This window comes from Dermacentor silvarum, chromosome 2 (assembly GCF_013339745.2).
Source record: "Dermacentor silvarum isolate Dsil-2018 chromosome 2, BIME_Dsil_1.4, whole genome shotgun sequence".
In the NCBI taxonomy this organism is placed as follows: domain Eukaryota; kingdom Metazoa; phylum Arthropoda; class Arachnida; order Ixodida; family Ixodidae; genus Dermacentor; species Dermacentor silvarum.
This window is the reverse complement of record NC_051155.1, coordinates 139,741,648-139,762,989: the sequence shown is the minus strand read 5'-3', so window position 1 is coordinate 139,762,989 and position 21,342 is coordinate 139,741,648. Positions and strand designations below refer to the sequence as shown.

Genomic DNA, 21,342 nt, shown 5'->3' with positions numbered 1-21,342 from the left:
TTTGTCCAGCATGCGTCATTTTTACTTGAAATGACTTCTGAAAGTGGGTACATGCGTGTGGTGATCGGCTTTAACAGTGCAACAAGCTTTGTCAGAAATCTGCAGGCTTGCTTCAATCTTGAAATAAACTGTCCATGCTCTGTGCTGAATTGCGTGTACTGGCAAAAATGATCATGCAGTCACCTGCAAGACAGTTGCGGAAAAGAATTAAAGTTTGACTTGAACACTTTCTTATCCTGGCATCTGAAATTTCTTTTTATTTTTTAAAAGTTTTATATAATCAGTTGTCATTGGTTCTTGTTCGAATCAGCATTCATTGTAAAGGAGCGCGAACAAACAGACACTCCTGGGTCATCATTCTTCCCCATGCTTAAGTGGACGGACAGAGCTTTGCTCAAGGCTATTGCCTAGCTTTTACAGATTAGGCTTCCACTGTTTTTTGAGCGCACATGTAAACTTTTGATGTACCCACATTTTACCGTCTTCACTGTAACCCGTGGATTTGTATAATTCGGGAGAGATTGCAAGCTTATTTGAAAAGTTCATATTTCGTTGAAAAAAAAAATTCGCACTAATGCAAGATTCCATTGACATGTACTTGCATATCTGATAGAGTCCTGTTGTTGTGGCTGAGGGAATGTTACTAACGACCACACCAGTCGAAACCAGCAGAATTGGACTGCTCACCTGAGAAGGCGTGGGCAAAACCTCGTAGATAACAGAACACCTGTTCGGTTCAAGCCATGGTATCAGTGGAAGGCGAAAGCCCACACAATATAATGGGGCATCGAGGCGATGTTTAGCACAATCATTTTTCTTTTTCAAAAGATGGTTTTCAATGAGCTTCTTGCTTTTTGCTGTCTGTGGGGTAAAGTAGCACTGTAATGTGTAAACACAGGACGCACAACAGGAGCGCAGGAGACTGGTACAGGAAGCGGTATTGCCTTAACGCTACTTTCGGTTAATGGTGACAAAAACACCATTTGGTCAGCAGTGCAAGCATAAAATATCTATAAACAACTATGAAAATTATTGCTCATGTTGCTCCTGCAAACAGTCTGATTTGGTTCTTGTAGACTTGACCTAAATTTTAAGAAAGGCTGAATGTGAAACTTTTTGGAAAGTTTTTGCGGTGTGAGGAGAAGGAAGGATTGTGTAACTGTATCGCCAGAGGACCCTGTGCACTGTAAAAATTCTGCATTATGTTTTTTTGGAGTTCAGTATATAACGGGAAGTGCACTTTTAAGCTGGAAACTATGCAGGGGAATCTGTGCACAATTTTTGTGCACAGATTGTAGTTGAATGCTTTCTCAACACGTATAATTGTAATTTAGCTCGTATTGCCAAGTCAATGGTATGATATCTAGTGCTGTCCAAGATTGAAATTTCAGGTTAAAGTATTAATAGCATTGGTACTGGTTGATTTGGTTGCTCACTAAAATGGGCCAAAAGTGCTAATAGAATTGGCTGTTTCTTTACCTTATTTTTTTTTCTAGTTTGTGGGACGTGTCTTTAATTCTTTACAGACGAGACATATAAATACCAGAAATTTTTTTTTCTTTTTTTATCTAAATGTGCAAAACACATTGAGAATAAGCACATTGAACAAAAAAAAAATATCTTGCTCAATCTTTTCAAGCAATACGGAAGGAACACCAGGCAGAAAATTGGAAGTGGGCTTCACTCCTAGCCACATATGGTTTCGTTTGAAATTTGTACAGACAGCTTTAATCGTATACAGTGAAATCCCAGTAATGCTAAATCTCTTCATTCGAACTGATGGATAATTTGAACTGTTCTCTTAGTCCCGGCATAGAGAAAAACTCCCGCAAATTCAAACTCTGAAAACTGTGCAACAGTTATTTCGAACTAAATTTCTCACTCCCATGGACCGCTGTCCGTACAAACCTGAGCCAAAGGCAAAGGTTCGATGGGTCGCTAGCTGCCGTAATGTCGTGTACCATAAAAAATTGACTCGCCATCCCGGCCCTGCTGAAGTGGATGTCCAGCGAAGCTGTTGAAAACCACCACTGCAACTGTTGGGGGGGGGGGGGTATGCAATGCTTTCTTGTGCAATTCCTCCCCCAATGCATTATTTAGGCACAGGAGAATGTGGACATGTGGACTTCCCTGTGCTGAGACCGAACCGAAGCAAGCAGAGTGGCGTGCACACTTCTTTTCCATCTGAAAGCAGGAAGGAGCCCCCAGCGTGCACTTGATAACGTTACCACACTGATTGATTTCTATAGGCGCGGTAACGAAAAAGTTAAAGGGGAGCACTCCTTTGTTCGAACTCCGTTTTATTCAAGTTAATTTCTAGTCCCCTTGAAGTTCGAATTAGCAAGATTGTACTGTATGAACCGAAGGTGTACATTTTATTTGCTTTACACCATGTGTCTGACACCACTGCAGCCAGAGATGTTACATCGGTCGGTCTCTTCTGACCGTGCTTTAAAAAAATGTCAAGCGCATTCCAAACTTCTTCCTCATCCTTTGTTCTTGCTCTAAACCAACAAATGGTGCTTGCTGCCTGTTCAGTGTTGGCTGAAGACATTTAGCGGGAAACTGTGCTCAATACCAAAACTCGGCAGGAGAATAATTTGTTTCTGGTATGTTGCCTGTAGGAAGCGCTCTTCTATAAAGGCTTAAGAGTGAATTCGCTTATTTATAAGAGTTCATTTTGTGTGATTTACGAGTTCATTCTTAGTATTTTTTTTTCATGTCTGTCGCCTTTAATATTTGCGCAGTCTAGTTGAAAGGAGTAGCCTGCACCAATTAAAGGTGCCAACATCTCCTAAGCATCATATATTTTTAAAAAGATAAAAAAAACAAGCCCTACGAATTACAGCATATGACAGAAGAATAATTGAGTTCTTCATATCATGACTTGATCCACATCCTTTTGGAACAGCCCATTTTCACCATTCCGGGAAGGACCTTTCCTGTCGAAATTCTCTACACAAAGGAGCCAGAGACGGACTACCTGGATGCCTCACTTATCACAGTGATGCAGATCCATCTGACAGAACCTCCTGGTTAGTGTCTAAAATTTGCATGCTTAGCATACCTGTCACGTTCAGAATTAAAGGTTAAATCTGTCTGTAGGATTATTTGGCTACAGATACAAGCGAACACCTCTCAGTATGCTTAAAGCTTGTAAATGTAAAAGCTGCATTCCAATCCATTATAATAGCTTGTGGTCATCACCATAATTTGAAATTATAGGGATGCAGGAATCAGTCTACGACAGTGCACTTGTTATATCATTGGTATCAAAAGCAAGAAAATGCAGAACTGAAGTGGGGATATCACTGTCAAGTGGTACATATAATGGTAGACCTTAGTTGTATTTATACTAAATCTATCACCTGGACTTCCACATATTAGGTAGAAACCAATGTGCTACAGAAGTAAAATTTAATGAGTACAGTACCATCAGTACTCATGCATACATTACATTAATGTTTATATTGCCACTTCGGCCAATTTGGGACTGATATTGGACTGATATTGCTCTAATTCGTTGCATTTGTATCAGCCTACTGCAGTACATTGGTGATAGTAGTTTATACTACCCAAGAACAAGGAATTGTAAATGAACTAAAGCAGTGGTTTCAGATATGAATGTTTTTCCCAGAATGTTACTCCCTGATCTCTCATTTCCTCATTTTCTTTCCACCAGGTGACATTTTGCTCTTTCTCACGGGTCAAGAAGAAATCGACACTGCCTGTGAGATCCTGTATGAACGGATGAAGTCCCTTGGCCCCGACGTTCCCTGAACTTATTATTCTGCCCGTGTACTCTGCATTGCCGAGTGAAATGCAAACCAGGATATTTGAACCTGCTACTCCCGGCTCCAGAAAGGTGATCCTCTTTCATTTGAGAGTTTTGTTTGGCACAGATTAAACTTTGTACCGTGGATCTTGTTTCTTGTTTATGTTGTTTGAATATGAAAAGAGCTGATAACTTCAGTGAAAGCCTTTGCTGTGGTAAGTAGCCTGTGATATCATCAGGATTTTGCATACCTACAGTCTGCCCATGTAATATGTTGTAGAATGTTGCTGATATTGTTATCTATTGTGATTGTGTTAACTTTTGCACCGTGAATGAGACCCACTCGTTTGGTGAATTGTAGCAACATAGGGTATTTTTCCTGTATTAAGCCACACCAAAAATATTGAAATTTCCATGTGTAGGCACCACAAGTTCTGCCATGTGATGCGTCTTCATGGCAGTGCTCGACACTTTGCCGTGAAGCTGCACCACAGTTTCATATTAGAGAGTAGTGGCGAGCAAAGCGATGACTTGAACATACAAAATGGAATTATTTTCAGAGCTTTGCATTGTTGGAGTTGTGGGTTATGGGCACAAGGGAGTTATAGTATACATGAAAATATGGCATCCACTTGTAACTGTTCTCGTGCTCTAGATGAATATTACTCCCATTGGTGAAATATATCAACATCGAATTGTTCGTGACAAGCTGTGCTCATTTGTCACAGATTAAAGGGGCACTAAAGGTAAATATGAAGTCATGGTTTTCCTGAGGCAGATACAGCAGTTGACTTCATGTAGAGAGATGTGTGCGAAAGATGCTGGGCCAAACACTGCAAGTCCTGCTGCACATAATATTGGCTAGGTGTCCCTATCACTGCGTTGCAGTTTGGTGCGGAAATGTGACTTCCTTGGTTTGCATTAATTTCTTTCGTCTTCAGGTCGTGATTGCTACCAACATTGCTGAGACATCACTGACTATTGACGGAATCTACTATGTTGTGGATCCAGGCTTCGTCAAGCAAAATGTCTACAACCCAAAAACCGGCATGGATTCCCTGGTTGTCACACCGATCTCACAGGTATGAAGTTCTCATAAACACGGCAGTAAATTCTTGTTTCGACTGTCAGTAATACAGAAAATCATGTTACTTAGGCTGGCATCAGGTCTCGATAAATGTATGTATTATCATGTGACATCAAAACACTAATTGAATTGAAGGTATTTTGCCGTTTCGGAGTAGATGTGCAGCAGTAAACAAGGTGTAGTGTGAATTTTTGTCTCTTGTAGCCAATAGTCTGTTATAGCAAGGTTCGTTGAAAGTGGAATTGGTTATGTTGATAATACAGGCAGACCAAACTGAGTGAGAAGAATAGCCTATTCTATCCGAAAGGGTGTTGTATGTGGATCCATTGTAACAGGCGTGGGCCGTATACATCGGTGACCATTGGACCTGTTCCTGTGTTAACCCATCAATAGTGGGCCGGTATTGGTACAAAACCTCAAGCTCCAGGTTTACTATTTTTTGGGACTCTTAATTATTCATGCCATAATGAAGCAACTAGATTGTCACAACCATTGTTCTTTCCACAATAACTAAGAACCAGACACATGTTTGGATGTTTTCAGCCAACTACTATAAGTGCCCATATGACTAAAAATCTTGTTCCATTCATCTTCTGTCAATGCCCTACAGGCCCAGGCCAAGCAGCGGGCTGGTCGGGCTGGCCGCACAGGGCCAGGCAAGACGTACCGTCTGTACACAGAGCGAGCCTACCGAGACGAGATGCTAACGACACCCGTGCCAGAGATCCAGCGAACAAACCTGGCCTCCACTGTGCTCCAGCTAAAGGCTATGGGCATCAATGACCTCCTCTCCTTTGACTTCATGGACGCTCCTCCCACTGAGGTAAGGCTGCACTTTTGATGGACTGCTGCTTATACACAAACAGAAGTGTTGTTGCCCTTTCCACAATCCTAATGTGGCAAGCACATGTACTTGTAGCATAGCAAGGTTGACTGTTCGACTACGTAGTTGGTAATGCATTGTGAACATTGTGCTGAGCGGAAAAATTGCAAGACAAGATGAGAGGCATGGCGAACAGGACAGACGCTTTGTCTGAGCATCTGTCCTGTCTACCTCGCCTCTCTACCTTTATTGCAATTTTTCTGCTCAGTTCAACACTCGCAGCACTTGTAGCAGCATGTGGGTTGCCATGGCAACATTAAACCACAGATGATGACACAGGCCCACTCCACCACTCTTATGAAAGGGTCTCATGCCGGCTGTTGCCTGTAGCGATCATGGCATTTAGGTGTCATGATTGCTATAACTTGTGTTCTTGTGCACCTGTATGGCAGTGACTTACTTTGGCTCAGTGACTTTAGCGCTACTCTGTAACAATTTAATGTACAGTCGTATCTTGATCGTATAACAAAGTAAATCTACAATGTTCCTTGAAAATATCAGCATATACAGAATACAGTGTTACAGTGAGGAAAGGAGACAATGACGACGACGGAGAGGACGACGAAGTGGCAACAGCCTCTCTGGATTCTCAGCTGCTGCTTATGTATCTCTTGTAAATACATCGTGTAAATATTTTTATTTTTATACCCGTGACATTTTGGTGGAGGTGAGGGGTATGCGTCTTCACCATGGAGCTCTGCAGCGGACGTCTCACCCAACCTGGGAACATGCATCCAGCGGAAGGCAACCGCGTACTGCAGCTGCATCGCTGACTACGCATACCCAGTACGTTGCTCTACCTCAGCCACAAGACCCCAGCAAGTTCACCGGCCACGTTAGTGTTGACGTACACGAATCGTTGAAAATGTATGAGCGCGTCGGCAAGGTGAGCAGGTGGGATCCGACCATAATGCTGGCCAATGTCGTGTTCTACCTCAACGGAACACCGCGCACGTGGTATTACACACACGAGGAAGAGCTAACCAGCTGGGAGTTGTTTAAAGAGAACCTGTCCAACGTTTTTAACAATCCAAACCGGTCCACAGATAGCATCCAAGCAACAAATCGCGACGCGTGCCCAAACTGCTACCGAGTCGTATGTCTCCTACGTTCAGGACGTCCTCGCCCTCTGTCATAAAATCCACACATCCATGCCAGAGATGGACAAGGTTGGGCACATTATCAAAGGCATCTCGGATGACGCATTCAGCCTTCTGGTCTTTAGAAACCTATCGATTGTCGACGCCATCATGAAGGAATGCCACCTTTTCGAGCAGGCGAAGAGCCGCCGTATACACAATCATTTTACACGGCTTCCAAATACTGCAGCGACCTTTTGTACCAACCCAACTGACCAAGCTAGCTTGCCACCACCAAGTGAAAACGTGACCCGCATTGTGCGTCGCGAACTCAAAGCAGCGTTTCCTGCCTCACCTCAACAGACGTCTTGGGACAACACTGGTGAGACGATATTGCTGATCCAGTCCGTGGTTCGCCAGAAAATCGCTAATATGGGCCTCCCCAGTGCCTGCTCCTTAAGTCGTCCTGACACCAGCCCTGCTCCTATGCCTCGGTCCTATTGCAGTCCACCCTACAGTGCCCGTTATCCCTACAGTGCCTGGAATCCATTGGACTGGCATAGATCGACCTGATGACAGGCCGATCTGTTTTTGCTGCGGCTGAATCGGTCACGTTTCCCGTCACTGCCGTAGATGTTGGCCGTCCCCTCCTCGAAACACTTTCTGGAATTCAAGTTCGCCCCGCAGTTCTTCACCCCGTCACTTCTACTATGATTCCGACGCCACTCCCTCTACTCGCCGCTATCCTCGCTCGCCCTCACCTCAACGTCACCTGCCCCGTCCGCCCCAGCTTCACCGCTCGCCCTTGCCGACCTACCCAGGACCATCCCAGCCGAAAAACTAGGCAATGCGGCACCTCGAGGTCGTGCTGCAATGTTGGATTCACCGCAAAATCTTCCTTTGACGCTGTTTACGAGACATAACTTTCTTGACGTCCAAGTTGATGGCACACCGTCACAGCACTCATAGATACCGGAGCGCATCGATTATGACCAGCCGCCTTCACCGCCATTTAAGGAAAATTGTTACGCCTGTTGTTACTCCGGTCGTACGAATCGCCGAAGGCAGCACGGTGGCCATGGTCGGACTGTGTACTGCACGTGTGAGCATTGCTGGCCGCCATACTGTCGTCCTTTTCACTGTGCTTGACCAATGCCCCCATGACCTCATACTAGGTCTAGACTTCCTCTCTTCCCATTCAGTGCTCATCGATTGTTCCTCAAGTACTGTGCGTCTTGACCTGCCTCTGCTGGATGATCCTCCGCCACCACACGAAATTCACCTAAGACCAACTGTTTTTGTTGACGTTCCACCACAGGCCTTGACATACATCGAAATTTCGCCTTTTACGCCAGTTCCCAATGGTGATTACATCTTCGCTCCTATAACTGCCATCGTTCTCAGCCATGTTACTGTCCTGCATACAATACTGAAGCTCACTGACAATCGCACGTATCTCCCTGTGGTGAATTTCGGGCTCACAAAGCAAATTCTGCCTAAAGATATCACCCTGGCTACAATCTGCTTCAGAAGTTCGCTGCGTTGAGACTTTTGCCGTCAAAGCTTCCTGTGAGCCTTTCTGGTCTGCCAATTGTACTGACGACGACATTGTCTTCTTTCCTCACCGTAACGAATATTGGTTATGCAACGAATATACAACAAAGCTTACAACGAATATTGGTTATAACGAAGGTATTTTAGTGTTGGATGTGGCTTTGTTATAACGAGGTTCAGCTGCAATAACTACCCAGCTAGTTTTTCAGTTTCTGAAACAGTCAATTATTTGGACCTTGTCACAGCACTGCCACATGATAAGTAGAACCCCACCGATATGTTCCTCATTCATGTTTTCCAGGGTACATTCGCCGACCAGTTAAAGTCCATCCTCAATATAACAAACCTTGATTTAACGAAATTGACGATGTAACAAACTGTTTTCATCTCCCGATCTTCGATGTATGGAAAACCATGTTTTGTTTTTTCGCGATTTAATGAAGTAATTTTGTGACAGTGTTTCAGTTTAACGAAGTTTTCGGCTACTTCAAGCATATACTTGGAGCCTATATAGCTGGTAAATCTAGCAAAAAACTGTAAAAATGTTGGTTGAGGCAAAGGTTATTTACCAAGCATGTGCTAGAGCGGCGGGGAGGGGGGGCAGGAGATGCGTACCTTTTTGCCCTCTCCCCCTAGCATGGCTGTCCATGGCTGTCCATACATGGGCCACGTGCCATATCCTGGAGGTAATCTGCAATGTGCACAGGGAGAGCCAAGGTGATTGGTACCTTGATGCACATTGGATTCCTGCGCATTGGGTGTTGGGGATCGCATAATCTCAAGTTTCCAAGACGCGGTGTGAAGCGTTCACTCACATTGTGACAGCAAGTGTTCGTGGTCAATGAGTGAGATCAGTTTAAGTTTGCCTGAGCGCGGGTGACACTGATAAATCTACAAACATTACTTCATGTAGTTGTCTTCTTGCGATCGCCATCAATGCTCTGCACCTCTCTGGCCAAACTGCAACATTTACGTTTTTCTCAAGAGGAATATCCTTATCTTTTTACACTTTTGTTTTTAATTTGTTGCCATCATCTGATGATCGCTGCGGGAACTAAGCGCAGTCAGCCATGCCATGTCCAAGATTTATGGCGCCGCGTGATGCAACACACGCAAATCTCAGATGGCATGAGCCACACCGATGCATTGCTCTTGGCGCAATCTGCACCGCAGACGCTGGTGCTCATAACCATGCTATTATAGCCCGACCTTCTTATGATTTGTTGGTAAGTGTTTACTGACAGGATATTATCCGCCTGGAATATTCTAGGAATTTGTGAAGTTATTTTTACCGCAGAAACTTTAAAACCTTGAATTAATTAAATTTACGATTTAGCAAAGTTTCTTACTGCAAGCACAACTTCATTATATGTAGGTTTGACTCTATGTATTTGGACACTGTTAATGCAGATATCCTTGTTTTTTGTGGTGATGTCTTCCGCTCAATTCTGTGCCACTCCATTCATGAGCAGCCATACACCGTTCCGTTCGTGGCCAGCTGATCCCATTGATATTGCATGAGTAGTGGCACTCTGACCACTGACGAAGCGCAAGAAGCGGGAATAAAAAATAGCCTAAAAGGCATTGCTAGACAATCGTGGCCACGAACTGTCCAGGCCAAAAACAAGCTTATGTGCATGCAGCAACGCATGAACAAACAGGCCGTATTCTTGAACAATCACTTTCAAATATAGTCAAATCTCGATATAACGAACAGTGGATATAACGAAGTGAATTATAAATTTTTTGTCAATATTAGTGTGTAGCAAATATATAGGCTTATAACGAATATCGGATATACCTATCAAAGGTATTTTCGTGGCAGGTCCGCCTTCGTTATAACGAGTTTCAACTGTGCTTTCATTTTCATGATATTTTGTGAGGCTAGCACTGAATGCATTGATGGGCAGCAGCGTTTCTGCACTGTGATAAGATAGCCTGCTTGGCACTGTGCCAAGAATGCCGTCACTCCTACGTAGACGCCAATGCGTTTACAAGCGGTCTGGTCTGGTCCACTCCACCGGTTTGAGCAGCTCGGAATCTTATCTCAGTCTCTCATTGGAACACGCAACTCACGCCGGCACTCTGTCATTAGAACACAGTTGCTCCAAAAAGAGCATAAAAAGTTGCGCTGTTTTCAACATTGGAATTCACCACAAGGAAAATTGTGGCATTGAGCTTTTCAGCTTTTAAAAAGTAGAGTAATGTGTAGACCCTCCTACATTTTTTTTTTTTTTTTGAAGACCTTTTGTGTATTTTTAGGGCCCAAAATTTTCATCAGAGACTATAATTCAATACAAACTGCTGAACAACCTAAAGTGCATATTGTGGGATGATTGCCTAGATGTTAGATGGGCCCAGATAAATAAATATTTGATGTGTGTTTTTTGCACAGGTTTTCTTTTTATGCTTGTGTGATCTGTTGAACCAGTTCGGAAAACCTGTTGTTTCTTTATTTAATGGTATGCATACAATGTTTACATCTTCGCATGTTGTTTGCTTTTTCTAGACCCTCATCATGGCATTGGAGCAGCTGCATTCCCTCAGTGCATTGGACAATGAGGGACTCCTCACACGTCTGGGGCGAAGGGTATGCAGTACTTGAGATTGTGTGTTTTTCAACAATTTAGTAATGTGGGTATCTTGCCTCTAATCTCCTTGTGCAATTTCTGTTTACCTAGATGGCTGAGTTCCCCTTGAGCCCCAACTTGGCCAAGATGTTGATCATGTCTGTTCACCTGGGCTGCAGTGAGGAGATCCTTACAGTGGTCTCCATGCTTTCAGTGCAGAATGTGTTCTACAGGCCAAAGGTATGTGAGAAACTGAACTGCTGCCATTTTTGTTACATGCATTACGTTGGCTTTTGTTGTAAAATAGTTTTGACTGCTCTGCTGTAGCACTGTGCAGTTTACATATAAATTTTCTGTAACTGTATGGTGAGCAGGGGGGATTATTGCTGGAGATGGCTTGCACATTTAGGCGGTGACACTGTCAGGAGAGTGAAGAGCTGCAGTCAAGTTCAAAGGTCTCCATCTTGGAAACTGCTAAGCTGAAAGTTCGAAGTCTGCGCCAGTCCTCCTGATTTGTGTTGCTCCCTTCGGTGCCCTTCTTCGCTTTGCATAATTAGAATTTTTTTTGTAATGGACCAACTGGCCTAAATCAATATTCTAATCGAAGAAAGTTATAAGCATGGCAGCATTTGAACATTAAGTACTTAGAGAGCAGTTGCATTGTCTTTACAAAAACCCATGGATGTAGACATTTATCACCTTTTTTTTTTTTTTTTTTTTTTGCAATGCTGGAAGAAACCTAATTTGCAGAACATCTTCACGGATGTCAGTGACCACTGTTTTGCCTCCATGGATTCAGTGAGTGAATAAAATGCAGACGTATACAAGTTACTCGAAAAATGTTGCGAAGTGATGTTACTGACAGTGGTGGAACACCTGCGGCAATTGCGCCAAATTGTGCCAGCGCAGTCGTTTGGTCATCCTGCTCCAAAATGGCATTTTAGTAGAAAATTGCACTAAGCCTGTGTCAAAAAAGCACAAGAGCTGCTTCGAAAGTAAAACTTCAAAGCAAAACCTAAAGTGCGCTATCATCATCACGTTGGTGTGAACCGGGCAGCCATAGCCACAGATATAGCTGATGCCATTGACCCTCCATTTGCTGTTTTCACTCTTTTGTTGCATTTTTCTCTGGTGGACGTTCCAATGTTCTGCTGCTGTACAGTCTCGCCTGTGCTGTTTAGTTTGTGGTGCAGTTCTGTATTTCTTGTACTCCACTATGGTGCAAAGCTCACTCAAGGAGGTTCTTGCATCAAAAAGCAAATTCAGATAGTGTTCGGTTGCAGTGTTAGTTGTTGATGGTGCCACTTTAAAGGTATAATGAAATCCCAATATTCGCAATCTCTTAATTTGAATTGACGGATAATTTGAACTGCCCTGTTGGTCCCGGCAAAGCCCTATGTATCTGAATGAGGAAAACTCGCGTGAACTTAATCTCCAAAAACCATGCAATGGTTATTTTGAACAAAATCTGTCACTCTCATGCACCACATTTTGGACAAGCCCGAGCCAAAGGTGAAGGTTCGATGCGTCACTAGCTACCATAATGTCGCAAGCTGTAAAAATGACCAAGAAAGACTCATGGCAAGCCGAGACCGAACTGGAGCAAGCAGAACAGTGCACACCCTCCTTTCCCCATTCGGCTTAAGGGGAGACCCTGCATCTACAAGCTTTTTTTTTTTTTTTTTTTTTTGTCTCAGTAGATTTTGACGAAACTTGCATAGTTTATGTATTTCCATGTGCTCATTTAAGATATAATACATTCAGTTTTCTTGCATAGTAAGTATATTCCTAGAAATTTAAATAATTCATAACTTGCTTGAAGGTGGGTTATTTACGAAACTATATATGGTGTAATATGTATCGACATATAAAAAATGGTCTTGATTAATCGGAGTATACAGTGATAGAAGAATGAATGCTCTAGACTGATTTGAACCAAAGTTACAGCATGTCAAACTGTTTAATGTATGGGTCCATAGTAACATGCTGGACAAATTATTACTTTATTAATATTTCTGTCATAATATTTGTCTATATTATACGCCCACTGCAATCTCTATTTGTCTGCCTTTCTGACATACAAGTAATTATTGTGATAGGATGAGTAGAACCAGGGATATCATCACTCCAAAACAGTGGCACCGCCAGAAATGCTGTTTTGAGAAAACGAGGGAAAATATTCCACAACCTGTTTATGATCGTTATAGGAGATGCTAAATCAATCAAGGATGATAAAGGGATCCAATCAAGCAAGAATTAATGCTCTACACCAATCTGGAGCAATGGAATGCATAAAGATATTTGGGCCAATTTTCGGACTCCAAAGAGCAGGGTATCCCCTTGAATAGGAGCAGGAAGGAGCCCCCAATGCCCTCTTGGTCACATTACCGTGCTCACCTATGCCAGCCCTCCACCCACACAGGAAAAAGCATTCTATTAAAAATAATGAAACAAGCATTGTAATTTTTACCTCGAATACCACCCAGGTGTATTTAAATCTGGCACTGATATATTTGTCGACTATTTCAGTTAATGTTAAGACCATGTGTTGTATAAATGTATGTTTGACACTGCCGTAAAAGTGTTTGTCGCTGCGCCAAATCAGCCTTTTGCCTGCACCAAGATCTGTACCCAAAGATCAGATGGCTATTCCACCACTGTACTGAGTACCAGGCTAAAAAAAAAACTGATTAGAGTTGTATTTATTCCATTTTGAGAAGCATTTGAGCAGTATGCTAATTACTGCATAACGTAACTCATTACTTGCAAATTACTTTCAAGTGAAGAGTCATGTATTTATAGAGAACAGTCGTAAAGTCCAGAATTACCGAAATCCAAAGAGAGAAGCTCACAGGAAAATGGAGGCTTGAAGTGATTAACTTTGTTTCAACAAGAAATTTCTCTGGAGCCAACATTTCAATTTTGTTTTAGTGCTGATGAAGACAAGTCCTCTTGTTGAAACAGCTCTGGTGACATTCTTTTTTTACCACCAAAATGTCATATTTGCCTGGAAAAGGAATTGTTTTTGGAAATTCAAATAGTACTCCTGTTTTCGATGGCCAAATTGTCACTTTAAATCTAGAGAATAAATAGGTTAAAGCTAGCTTTTATGGATGGGCAAAATCAAGGTTTAAAATCTACTGCTGCAGTGGTGTGGCTGTTATAAAAGAAAGAAAAAAACATTGTGATGCTTTAACTACATCACTGTTCTGTATACAGTAACAGGTTATAATGAAGCCGGCAATGAGGTGTGTGGCACGGCCCCTTGAATGTAGACGATGTAGTATCGTATTTCTCCGTGTATAACCTCCATCGCGTATAACCCCCAATTACAACATCCCGGGAAAACAAAAAAAATATGTGCGTATAGCCCGCTGCACTAACTGCATACAACGGCTCAAATCTTTGCAAAACAGTCTTCATTTGCGGATGCTCGACTCGTCCATGTCGTATCTTCAGGCAGCAGCTCTGTTCCTCTCTTCATCAGCTGGATTCACGCAACGGACGTGATCGCAGACGAATCCGTCATGTGACATGAGTCGGACCGCTTTGCAATTAGCATTCACACGACAGTGGATGACAGCGTGGATGGGGCAGCCCTCACATGGGTAATGGCAATGAAGTGGCGATGGAGCAAAGGTGACCAAGCCGGAAATCCCAACGGAGATTTGGCTCACCGCCATATTGCCAAGTGCTTCGTGCAGACCAAGGGAGTGCCGCAGGAATGGCTGACACATGATCACTTGATATGCAATCCGCAAGCTCAAATTGTAATTTGCTCTGTCGTGTGAATATAGCTTTACCTTCAGCTTCTGCTGCTCAAGACAGCCATTAAGCGCAGCTCATCGTAATCCGAGTTGTATTTTGCTGATGCCGTGTGCGCTATTTCCTAACTACTGAACGGAAAATGGCGACCCATAAAGAGGAGGTGAATGGATGACCATGAAGGAGGGGAGAAGGAAGTTTCAACACACAGGGGTGGGGAGGGGGTGGGGTTCCCTAGGATATAATGAAATTTTGAATGGCTGAGAACTTTGCCTTAAGCCACATCTGAAGGCGAAGTTTGTATATAACCTGTGTGGTCTCATCTCTACGCTACACTCACGGCGCGCACGCTCCGATATCGCGCGCACCGGACGACCACCGCGGGTTCGAGCACTCCGTGCCGCGATGCGTACATGTAGGGCGCTGCGTCCGCGCCCGCTCCGTGTGCCGACGCGCCGCTACGCGCGCTCGCGCCCGCCGGTCCCATGCAGCTAGGGGAAGGCAAGCCAGCGCGCGCAGCAAGGGAGACCCTAGGCGAAGCTCTCGAGAAGGAACAGACAACATTTATTAAGCTGGGGTTCAATACAGCATAAGTGTAAACAACACATCCGAATCTAAGTCTAATAACAACACAAAACATAGCCAAATGGTCGTCGGTGGCCGCTAACTGCGCACCGCGACGGAGAAAACAAAGAACCCAGCAGAGAGGGAGGCCGCCTATCCTTCAGCCAGCGCCTGCCATCGCGCACCCCACCGCAAAGGAAAATGGAAACAGAAAGAAACAGAAGAACAGACGGGGGCACGATCGCAAGGCGCTGCCTCAGGACATCGAGACGACGGAAGAGTGCCCACGCCCGCCGAGGCCGGGACCCCGACGAGCCGAAGTAACCATCGGCCGGCGGCGGACAAAGGAGGCCGCCGCCGGCAGAGAGAAACACGTACGCACCTTCCGACGCCTGGATGAGGTCTCCCCGAGCCCCATCCCGCGCCCGCTTACCCAGAGCGCACGCAAGCAGGGCCCGAATCCCGCCAAAAGTCGGCCAATGGGGGAAGCCCGTTGACCTTGCCGTGGGCGGGATGACAGCCGAGTGACAGTGTTTTATGACCCGCTGCCACCCCGTCCAGGCAGAGAGGCGAGGGACATGGAGCTCTCGGTAAGGCACCGCAATGGAACGGCGTCGCAAAACCACTGCGAGCGCCCGAAACCCCACACCTGCAACCCAACTTTACTGTTTAAAAAATTTTTGGTGCAGGTTATACGCACTAAAATATGGTATTATGCTGCCAAATTTTCTAAAGCCTACTTTCAAAGCCAGAGCACAAGCCACCACTCTGGCTTTGAAAGTAAGGTTTCAAAAATGTCACAGTAGCTAATGCATCTTCTATTAGATATATTTGTGTAAACTTTACACAAAAATTTCTTTAGAACTTTTTAAGTATGGACATTACAAATTTTTCTGCACAGTTAGACCACACTGGTGCCTTCTCATCCCTCCTCCTACATTCTCACACTTTTTAATTGATATTCATATGTCATGCTGAAACTAGAAAGTTTTGATGTGGTCAGCAGGCTTTTGCTTTTGTGTTAGACAAACCTTTCTGCATGCTTTCTTATACAGAGTTGAAGGCAGTGATCTTCAGACTGGTATCAGTTTTGTACCATTTCACCCGCCGTGGTTGCTCAGTGGCTATGGTGTTGGGCTGCTGAGCACGAGGGCGCGGGATCGAATCCCGGCCACGGTGGCCGCATTTCGATAGGGGCGAAATGCGAAAACACCCGTGTACTTAGATTTAGGTGCACGTTAAAGAACCCCAGGTGGTTCAAATTTCCGGAGTCCCCCACTACAGCATGCCTCATAATCAGATCGTGGTTTTGGCACGTAAAACCCCATATATATATATTTTTTTTGTACCATTTCATTTGCAAGTTCGGGTTTGGAAATAACCAGGACTCAACATATGCAGTCATTCGGCGTAGTAGTAACTTGCGCATCATGACGAAATACGGTTTTGGTGGAAGCAATACAGTCATTCGTGTAGTACTGCACCTTGCAGTGTGCTAGAGCTCTTACAGAACTGTCAACAAAATGGCTCAAACAAAGTCGTGGGTTAAGACCTGTGTTGATCAGGGTTAATTGAGGTGTAGCTTCTCGCAGGATGGTATCGGCATGCAGCTGCACAATGGGCATACTTGCGCATTGAGATATGATGCTGTATGTTTCAAAGCATACACTGCCTGTATAATTTCTATGAAATCTATTAGATTGGAATAATAGTCGCCTTCAACACTTTGTAATATAGATATATTCTGTCCCTCATTGTTTATTAATAAATTATTCTTACTGTGTGAAACTTATCCCTGAAATTTATGCGTGTGTACCTGAATGAGTACTATCATTGCAATGTGTAGTACATATGTGTAGCTATTACATCTGTGACAGTGTTTTGTAGAGGATAATTTGGAACAGCTAATGCAGTGCTCCTACAGGGCTGCTTGACATAGCTAGTAGATGGGTTGAAAGGAAAACTCAGTGACATCATAGGGTACCATATTTAATAAGTGACTAAGACATAATGGCACAACACTGTGTACGTGCAGGACAAGCAAGCACTGGCTGACCAGAAGAAGGCAAAGTTCAACCAGGCAGAAGGTGACCACCTGACACTGCTGGCCGTTTACAACTCTTGGAAGAACAACAAGTTCTCCAACGCATGGTGCTACGAAAACTTTGTTCAAATTCGGACTCTCAAGCGGGCACAGGACGTACGCAAACAGCTGCTTGGAATCATGGACAGGTATGGGACACCCTTTTGTGCACCTCTTTGAATTGCTACTTTTGTTTATAATTTTGTTTCCATGCTATTTTAAAGTTTTAAAGTTTCAGACGAGAAACGGGAAAAATTGAGAAATGAGAGTAGTGGTGAACTGCACACAATTTTACTTGTATTCCTACGTTTGAAACAAAAAAATCACCGCATATCCACGGGGTGAATGATGATGAGTGGGCGAAGCTCCGGAGGGAATCATCGGTAAACCGTGAATCTTTACGTGTAATTCGCCCAGTCTCGCCGCACTAAATCGAACGATTGACTGCCACCAATGACACGCGCCATATGTGACGTCATTCCTATTTCATAACAGCGCCCTTCATTATAATTGCACAATCTCCCACTTAAGGGGACGCTAGCACAAACGTGTTAGAAACGTGCAATACTCTCTAGTAAGGGGGAGAGGCCACAGCGTCTTACGCAGCCGTTTACACATGCCGGAACGTGCACCGCGTTTGCCGACGCCATCACATGACTGCTGAGAGAGTATAACCCCCGTATTCATAAACGCTCCTCGACTTGAACTTGACTTGCCACCGCCTTCAACGCGTTTCGAACGCGCTGCCCAAGGCGGTGGTAAGTCAAGTTCAAGTCGAGGAGCGTTTATGAATACGGGGGTAAGGCGGAGAGGCCACAGCGTCTTACACCAGCTTCTTACACGGGCCGTAACGCGCTAGCACAAACGCGTTAGAAACGCGCAGTCTTTCGTTAATGTTGGGTATTTATTGTCATCGTGGTGCGTGTGTCCATGTGCGCTTCGTGGCGTAGTGGTTAGCGCCGCGCGTTCGGAAGCGAGGGGTCCCTGGTTCGATTCCGCGCTACGGACTCAACTTTCGGAATTTTTTTTTTTTTCATAAAAGTAGACGTGGCTACCTACTACGACGACGACGACTACTACTACTACTACTACTACTACTACTACTACTACTACTACTACTACTACTACTACTACTACTACTACTACTACTACAGAGGAGGGACAGACCCACACCCTAAGGAGCTTCGCCCCTAAAAGGCGAAAGCTTGCACTAGGCTGCGCAAAGCTCAAGACACAGCGAAGCTGGCCGATTGATTGCGTCTCTTAGTTGTAGCTAAGTTGAACTTGGCTATGTCGAGGTTTAAACTTGGTTGTAGCTAGGCCTATACTTGTGTAGCTAGGTTGAACTTGGTAGTTGCTAGGTGGCTACATCTAATCGAGCGTCAGCCTGCACACCGGCTTACATAGCATGTTGGCGCATGCGCAACACCACCGTCACGAGATCTTTCCTGGCCTCGCAAGATGGACTTACGGTAAGCAAGATCTTCACAGTCGTACTTCGTCAAACTTTGTAGCATCCGCACACCGGCATCCTCTTCATGCATGCAGTAGGATCACTGAGCATTGCATAGCGCAGCTTGCAACACTGACACCGTGCTCCAATGCCGACAACGCGTTCCAGCAGACCCGCTCCGTGAATGCGTGTCTCTCTCTCTCTCGGACTTACGGCCGTCACTGCGCATTGCATAGCACAGCTTGCAACACCGACACCGCGTTCCAATGCCGACACTGCGTTCCAATGCCGAAACTGCGTTCCAATATCGACAACGCGTTCCAGCAGACCCGCTCCGTGAATGCGTCTCTCTCGCTCACTCTCATTTTCTTTATCTCTCTCCCGAGCATAGCGCGCAAAACCTCTTCTTCACCTCGCAGAGCATTGGCACGAACATGTTTGCACGCGAGCTGTGGACGAAGACGACGACGCTCGAACGCAATCATATGTTTCACATAAATGCATGTTCTGCAAGCGTTGCTGTATAGCCTAGTGGTGACGACGCTCGCCTTGGGACCGTGGGTACGCGGGTTGAAATCCTGCCTCGGCAAGAAAGTTTATTCCCTTTTAGTTCTTTCTTCATTGCTGATAATGATAGTTTCTTGATACGAACCACAAATTACGGCTGGCTTAAATAGCTTCACTGTTAAAAAGTCACAGTTTCACCCGAAAGCCCCGAAGCATCGATTGCGATATCAAATTAGTAGACAGCTATACAAAGTAAGGATAGTAGTTTTATCGACCGTATAAACATGTAAACGTTTGCTTATTAACTATATTAACAAGCACGGTGTCAGCGCGCACAGGCAAACATGAACACATCACACTCGATGAGCACGGACACTCGCTATCGAAACGTTGGCATGAGGAAGCGCCGCAGCAGCAGCGAGCGATGTGACCTTCGTGCTGTTGTGTATCGCTTCAACACAAACTGAACGCCGAGAACACGCAGCACACACAAAGCTATGAGCCGCCGACGCACCTACACTGCCTAGACTCTGCCCTCAACGCAGATCGCTTTCAAGATACGGCCCACGCGACCATGCACGGTGGTGCAGTACGCAGCTTGATGCCAGAGTACAACGCCGTGCGTGCGTGCACTTTTTCGACGTTGCAGATCGCTGTCAGGGTATGGCGCTGGAGTAACCCCCCCTCCCCTCCTGTGCCTCGCGGGCGACAGAAACGCACTTCCGCCCTGCATTTCTGCTTCGCACATGCGAGATTAAGCCGCAATCGTTGGCTGAAGCACGCACGCCTTCACTCGCACATACAGCATACGGCGCACAGCGACACCATTATCGCCCTTGGACTTTATATGGCACAGCTATGCACCAAAACCACTTTTAGGGCCCCAACGCGTCATGCACACCATCTTTAGATAGCAAATACGGATCTCAAAGGCCATGCTTTTGCTAGTGGAAACCAAAAATACGTCATAGGTGTTGCCCCTGGCACTTTGGGCAGCCAATCCTATCGTCAAGCCACCAAGCCAAGCAACATGAAAAGTCAACATGGCTGCTCGGGCCGGTGCGGGGCGGCAGTTCACAACGCATGATGTGGGAATGGTCCCACAGTTGCGACGCAACAGCGGGATTCCCAATGCATTGGGTCCTATGGGAGCTATACCAAGACTGGCTGAAAATGACGTAACAGCCAGGAAAAACGTAGCACCCGGGAACGTAACAGCGGGGTTCTACTGTATGTAATTAATTGAATATGCATAATCTTGTGGTCCCAAACTTCATACAGAATCTGTGTTCCAGTACATAATCTGTATTACAGTGCATGATTTTTGCTCTTATTGGTGCTTCTGTGTGGCATCAAACTTTGGCATTAATGTAGTAATTCCTAGGTTGTACTGTTGCATCATGCTAAATGTCGCTACTTTAACCAATAAGAAGGTATGAGCTATTATTCACATCACTGCCTTTTTTTGCACCATCCTGTACACAGGCACAAGCTAGACGTAGTTTCCTGTGGCAAGAACACAGCACGCGTGCAGAAGGCAGTGTGCAGTGGCTTCTTCCGGAATGCAGCCAAGAAAGACCCCCAGGAGGGATACCGGACACTTGTGGATGGCCAAGTTGTCTACATCCATCCATCCAGTGCTCTCTTCAACCGCCAGCCAGAGTGGTGAGATGCGTCATTTTGTCTACCTTCAGTCAGAGTGCAGCTGGTTGACAATTTTTTTTTTTTTTTTTTATGTTTTAGGGTTTTTACTGAAACAGTAATTAAAAGCCTGAAACGAAATTTGCTGTATCCGTTGATCCATCCATCTTACGCCGTCATTATTATTATTATCATGCTGTCAGCAGGCCAACAGCAGTTGGCCTCTTGGAACACTTTTATGCTTGACATATAGAAGGGGAGAGACTGAATCGGTGCATGTATTTTTGAGGTCACATTAAGCAATACTTTAGTGGACAAGGATGATGTGTGCATTGCAAAGATGTTCTTGCAAAGATGACAGTTTCCACTCCGAGAGCTTGC

General features: G+C 44.8%; 1 protein-coding gene across 1 annotated transcript in view; it reads left to right on the top strand.

Moving 5' to 3' along the window:
* Nucleotides 1-21,342, top strand: part of LOC119441849 (ATP-dependent RNA helicase DHX8-like) — a 71,096-nt gene that overhangs the window by 44,608 nt on the left and 5,146 nt on the right. Inside the window, 9 exon segments of the mRNA XM_037706485.2 lie at nucleotides 2,912-3,035; nucleotides 3,683-3,774; nucleotides 3,776-3,865; nucleotides 4,717-4,857; nucleotides 5,473-5,685; nucleotides 10,888-10,968; nucleotides 11,060-11,188; nucleotides 17,313-17,509; nucleotides 20,806-20,985. Of these exon segments, the coding sequence (XP_037562413.1) occupies nucleotides 2,912-3,035; nucleotides 3,683-3,774; nucleotides 3,776-3,865; nucleotides 4,717-4,857; nucleotides 5,473-5,685; nucleotides 10,888-10,968; nucleotides 11,060-11,188; nucleotides 17,313-17,509; nucleotides 20,806-20,985 (1,247 nt within the window).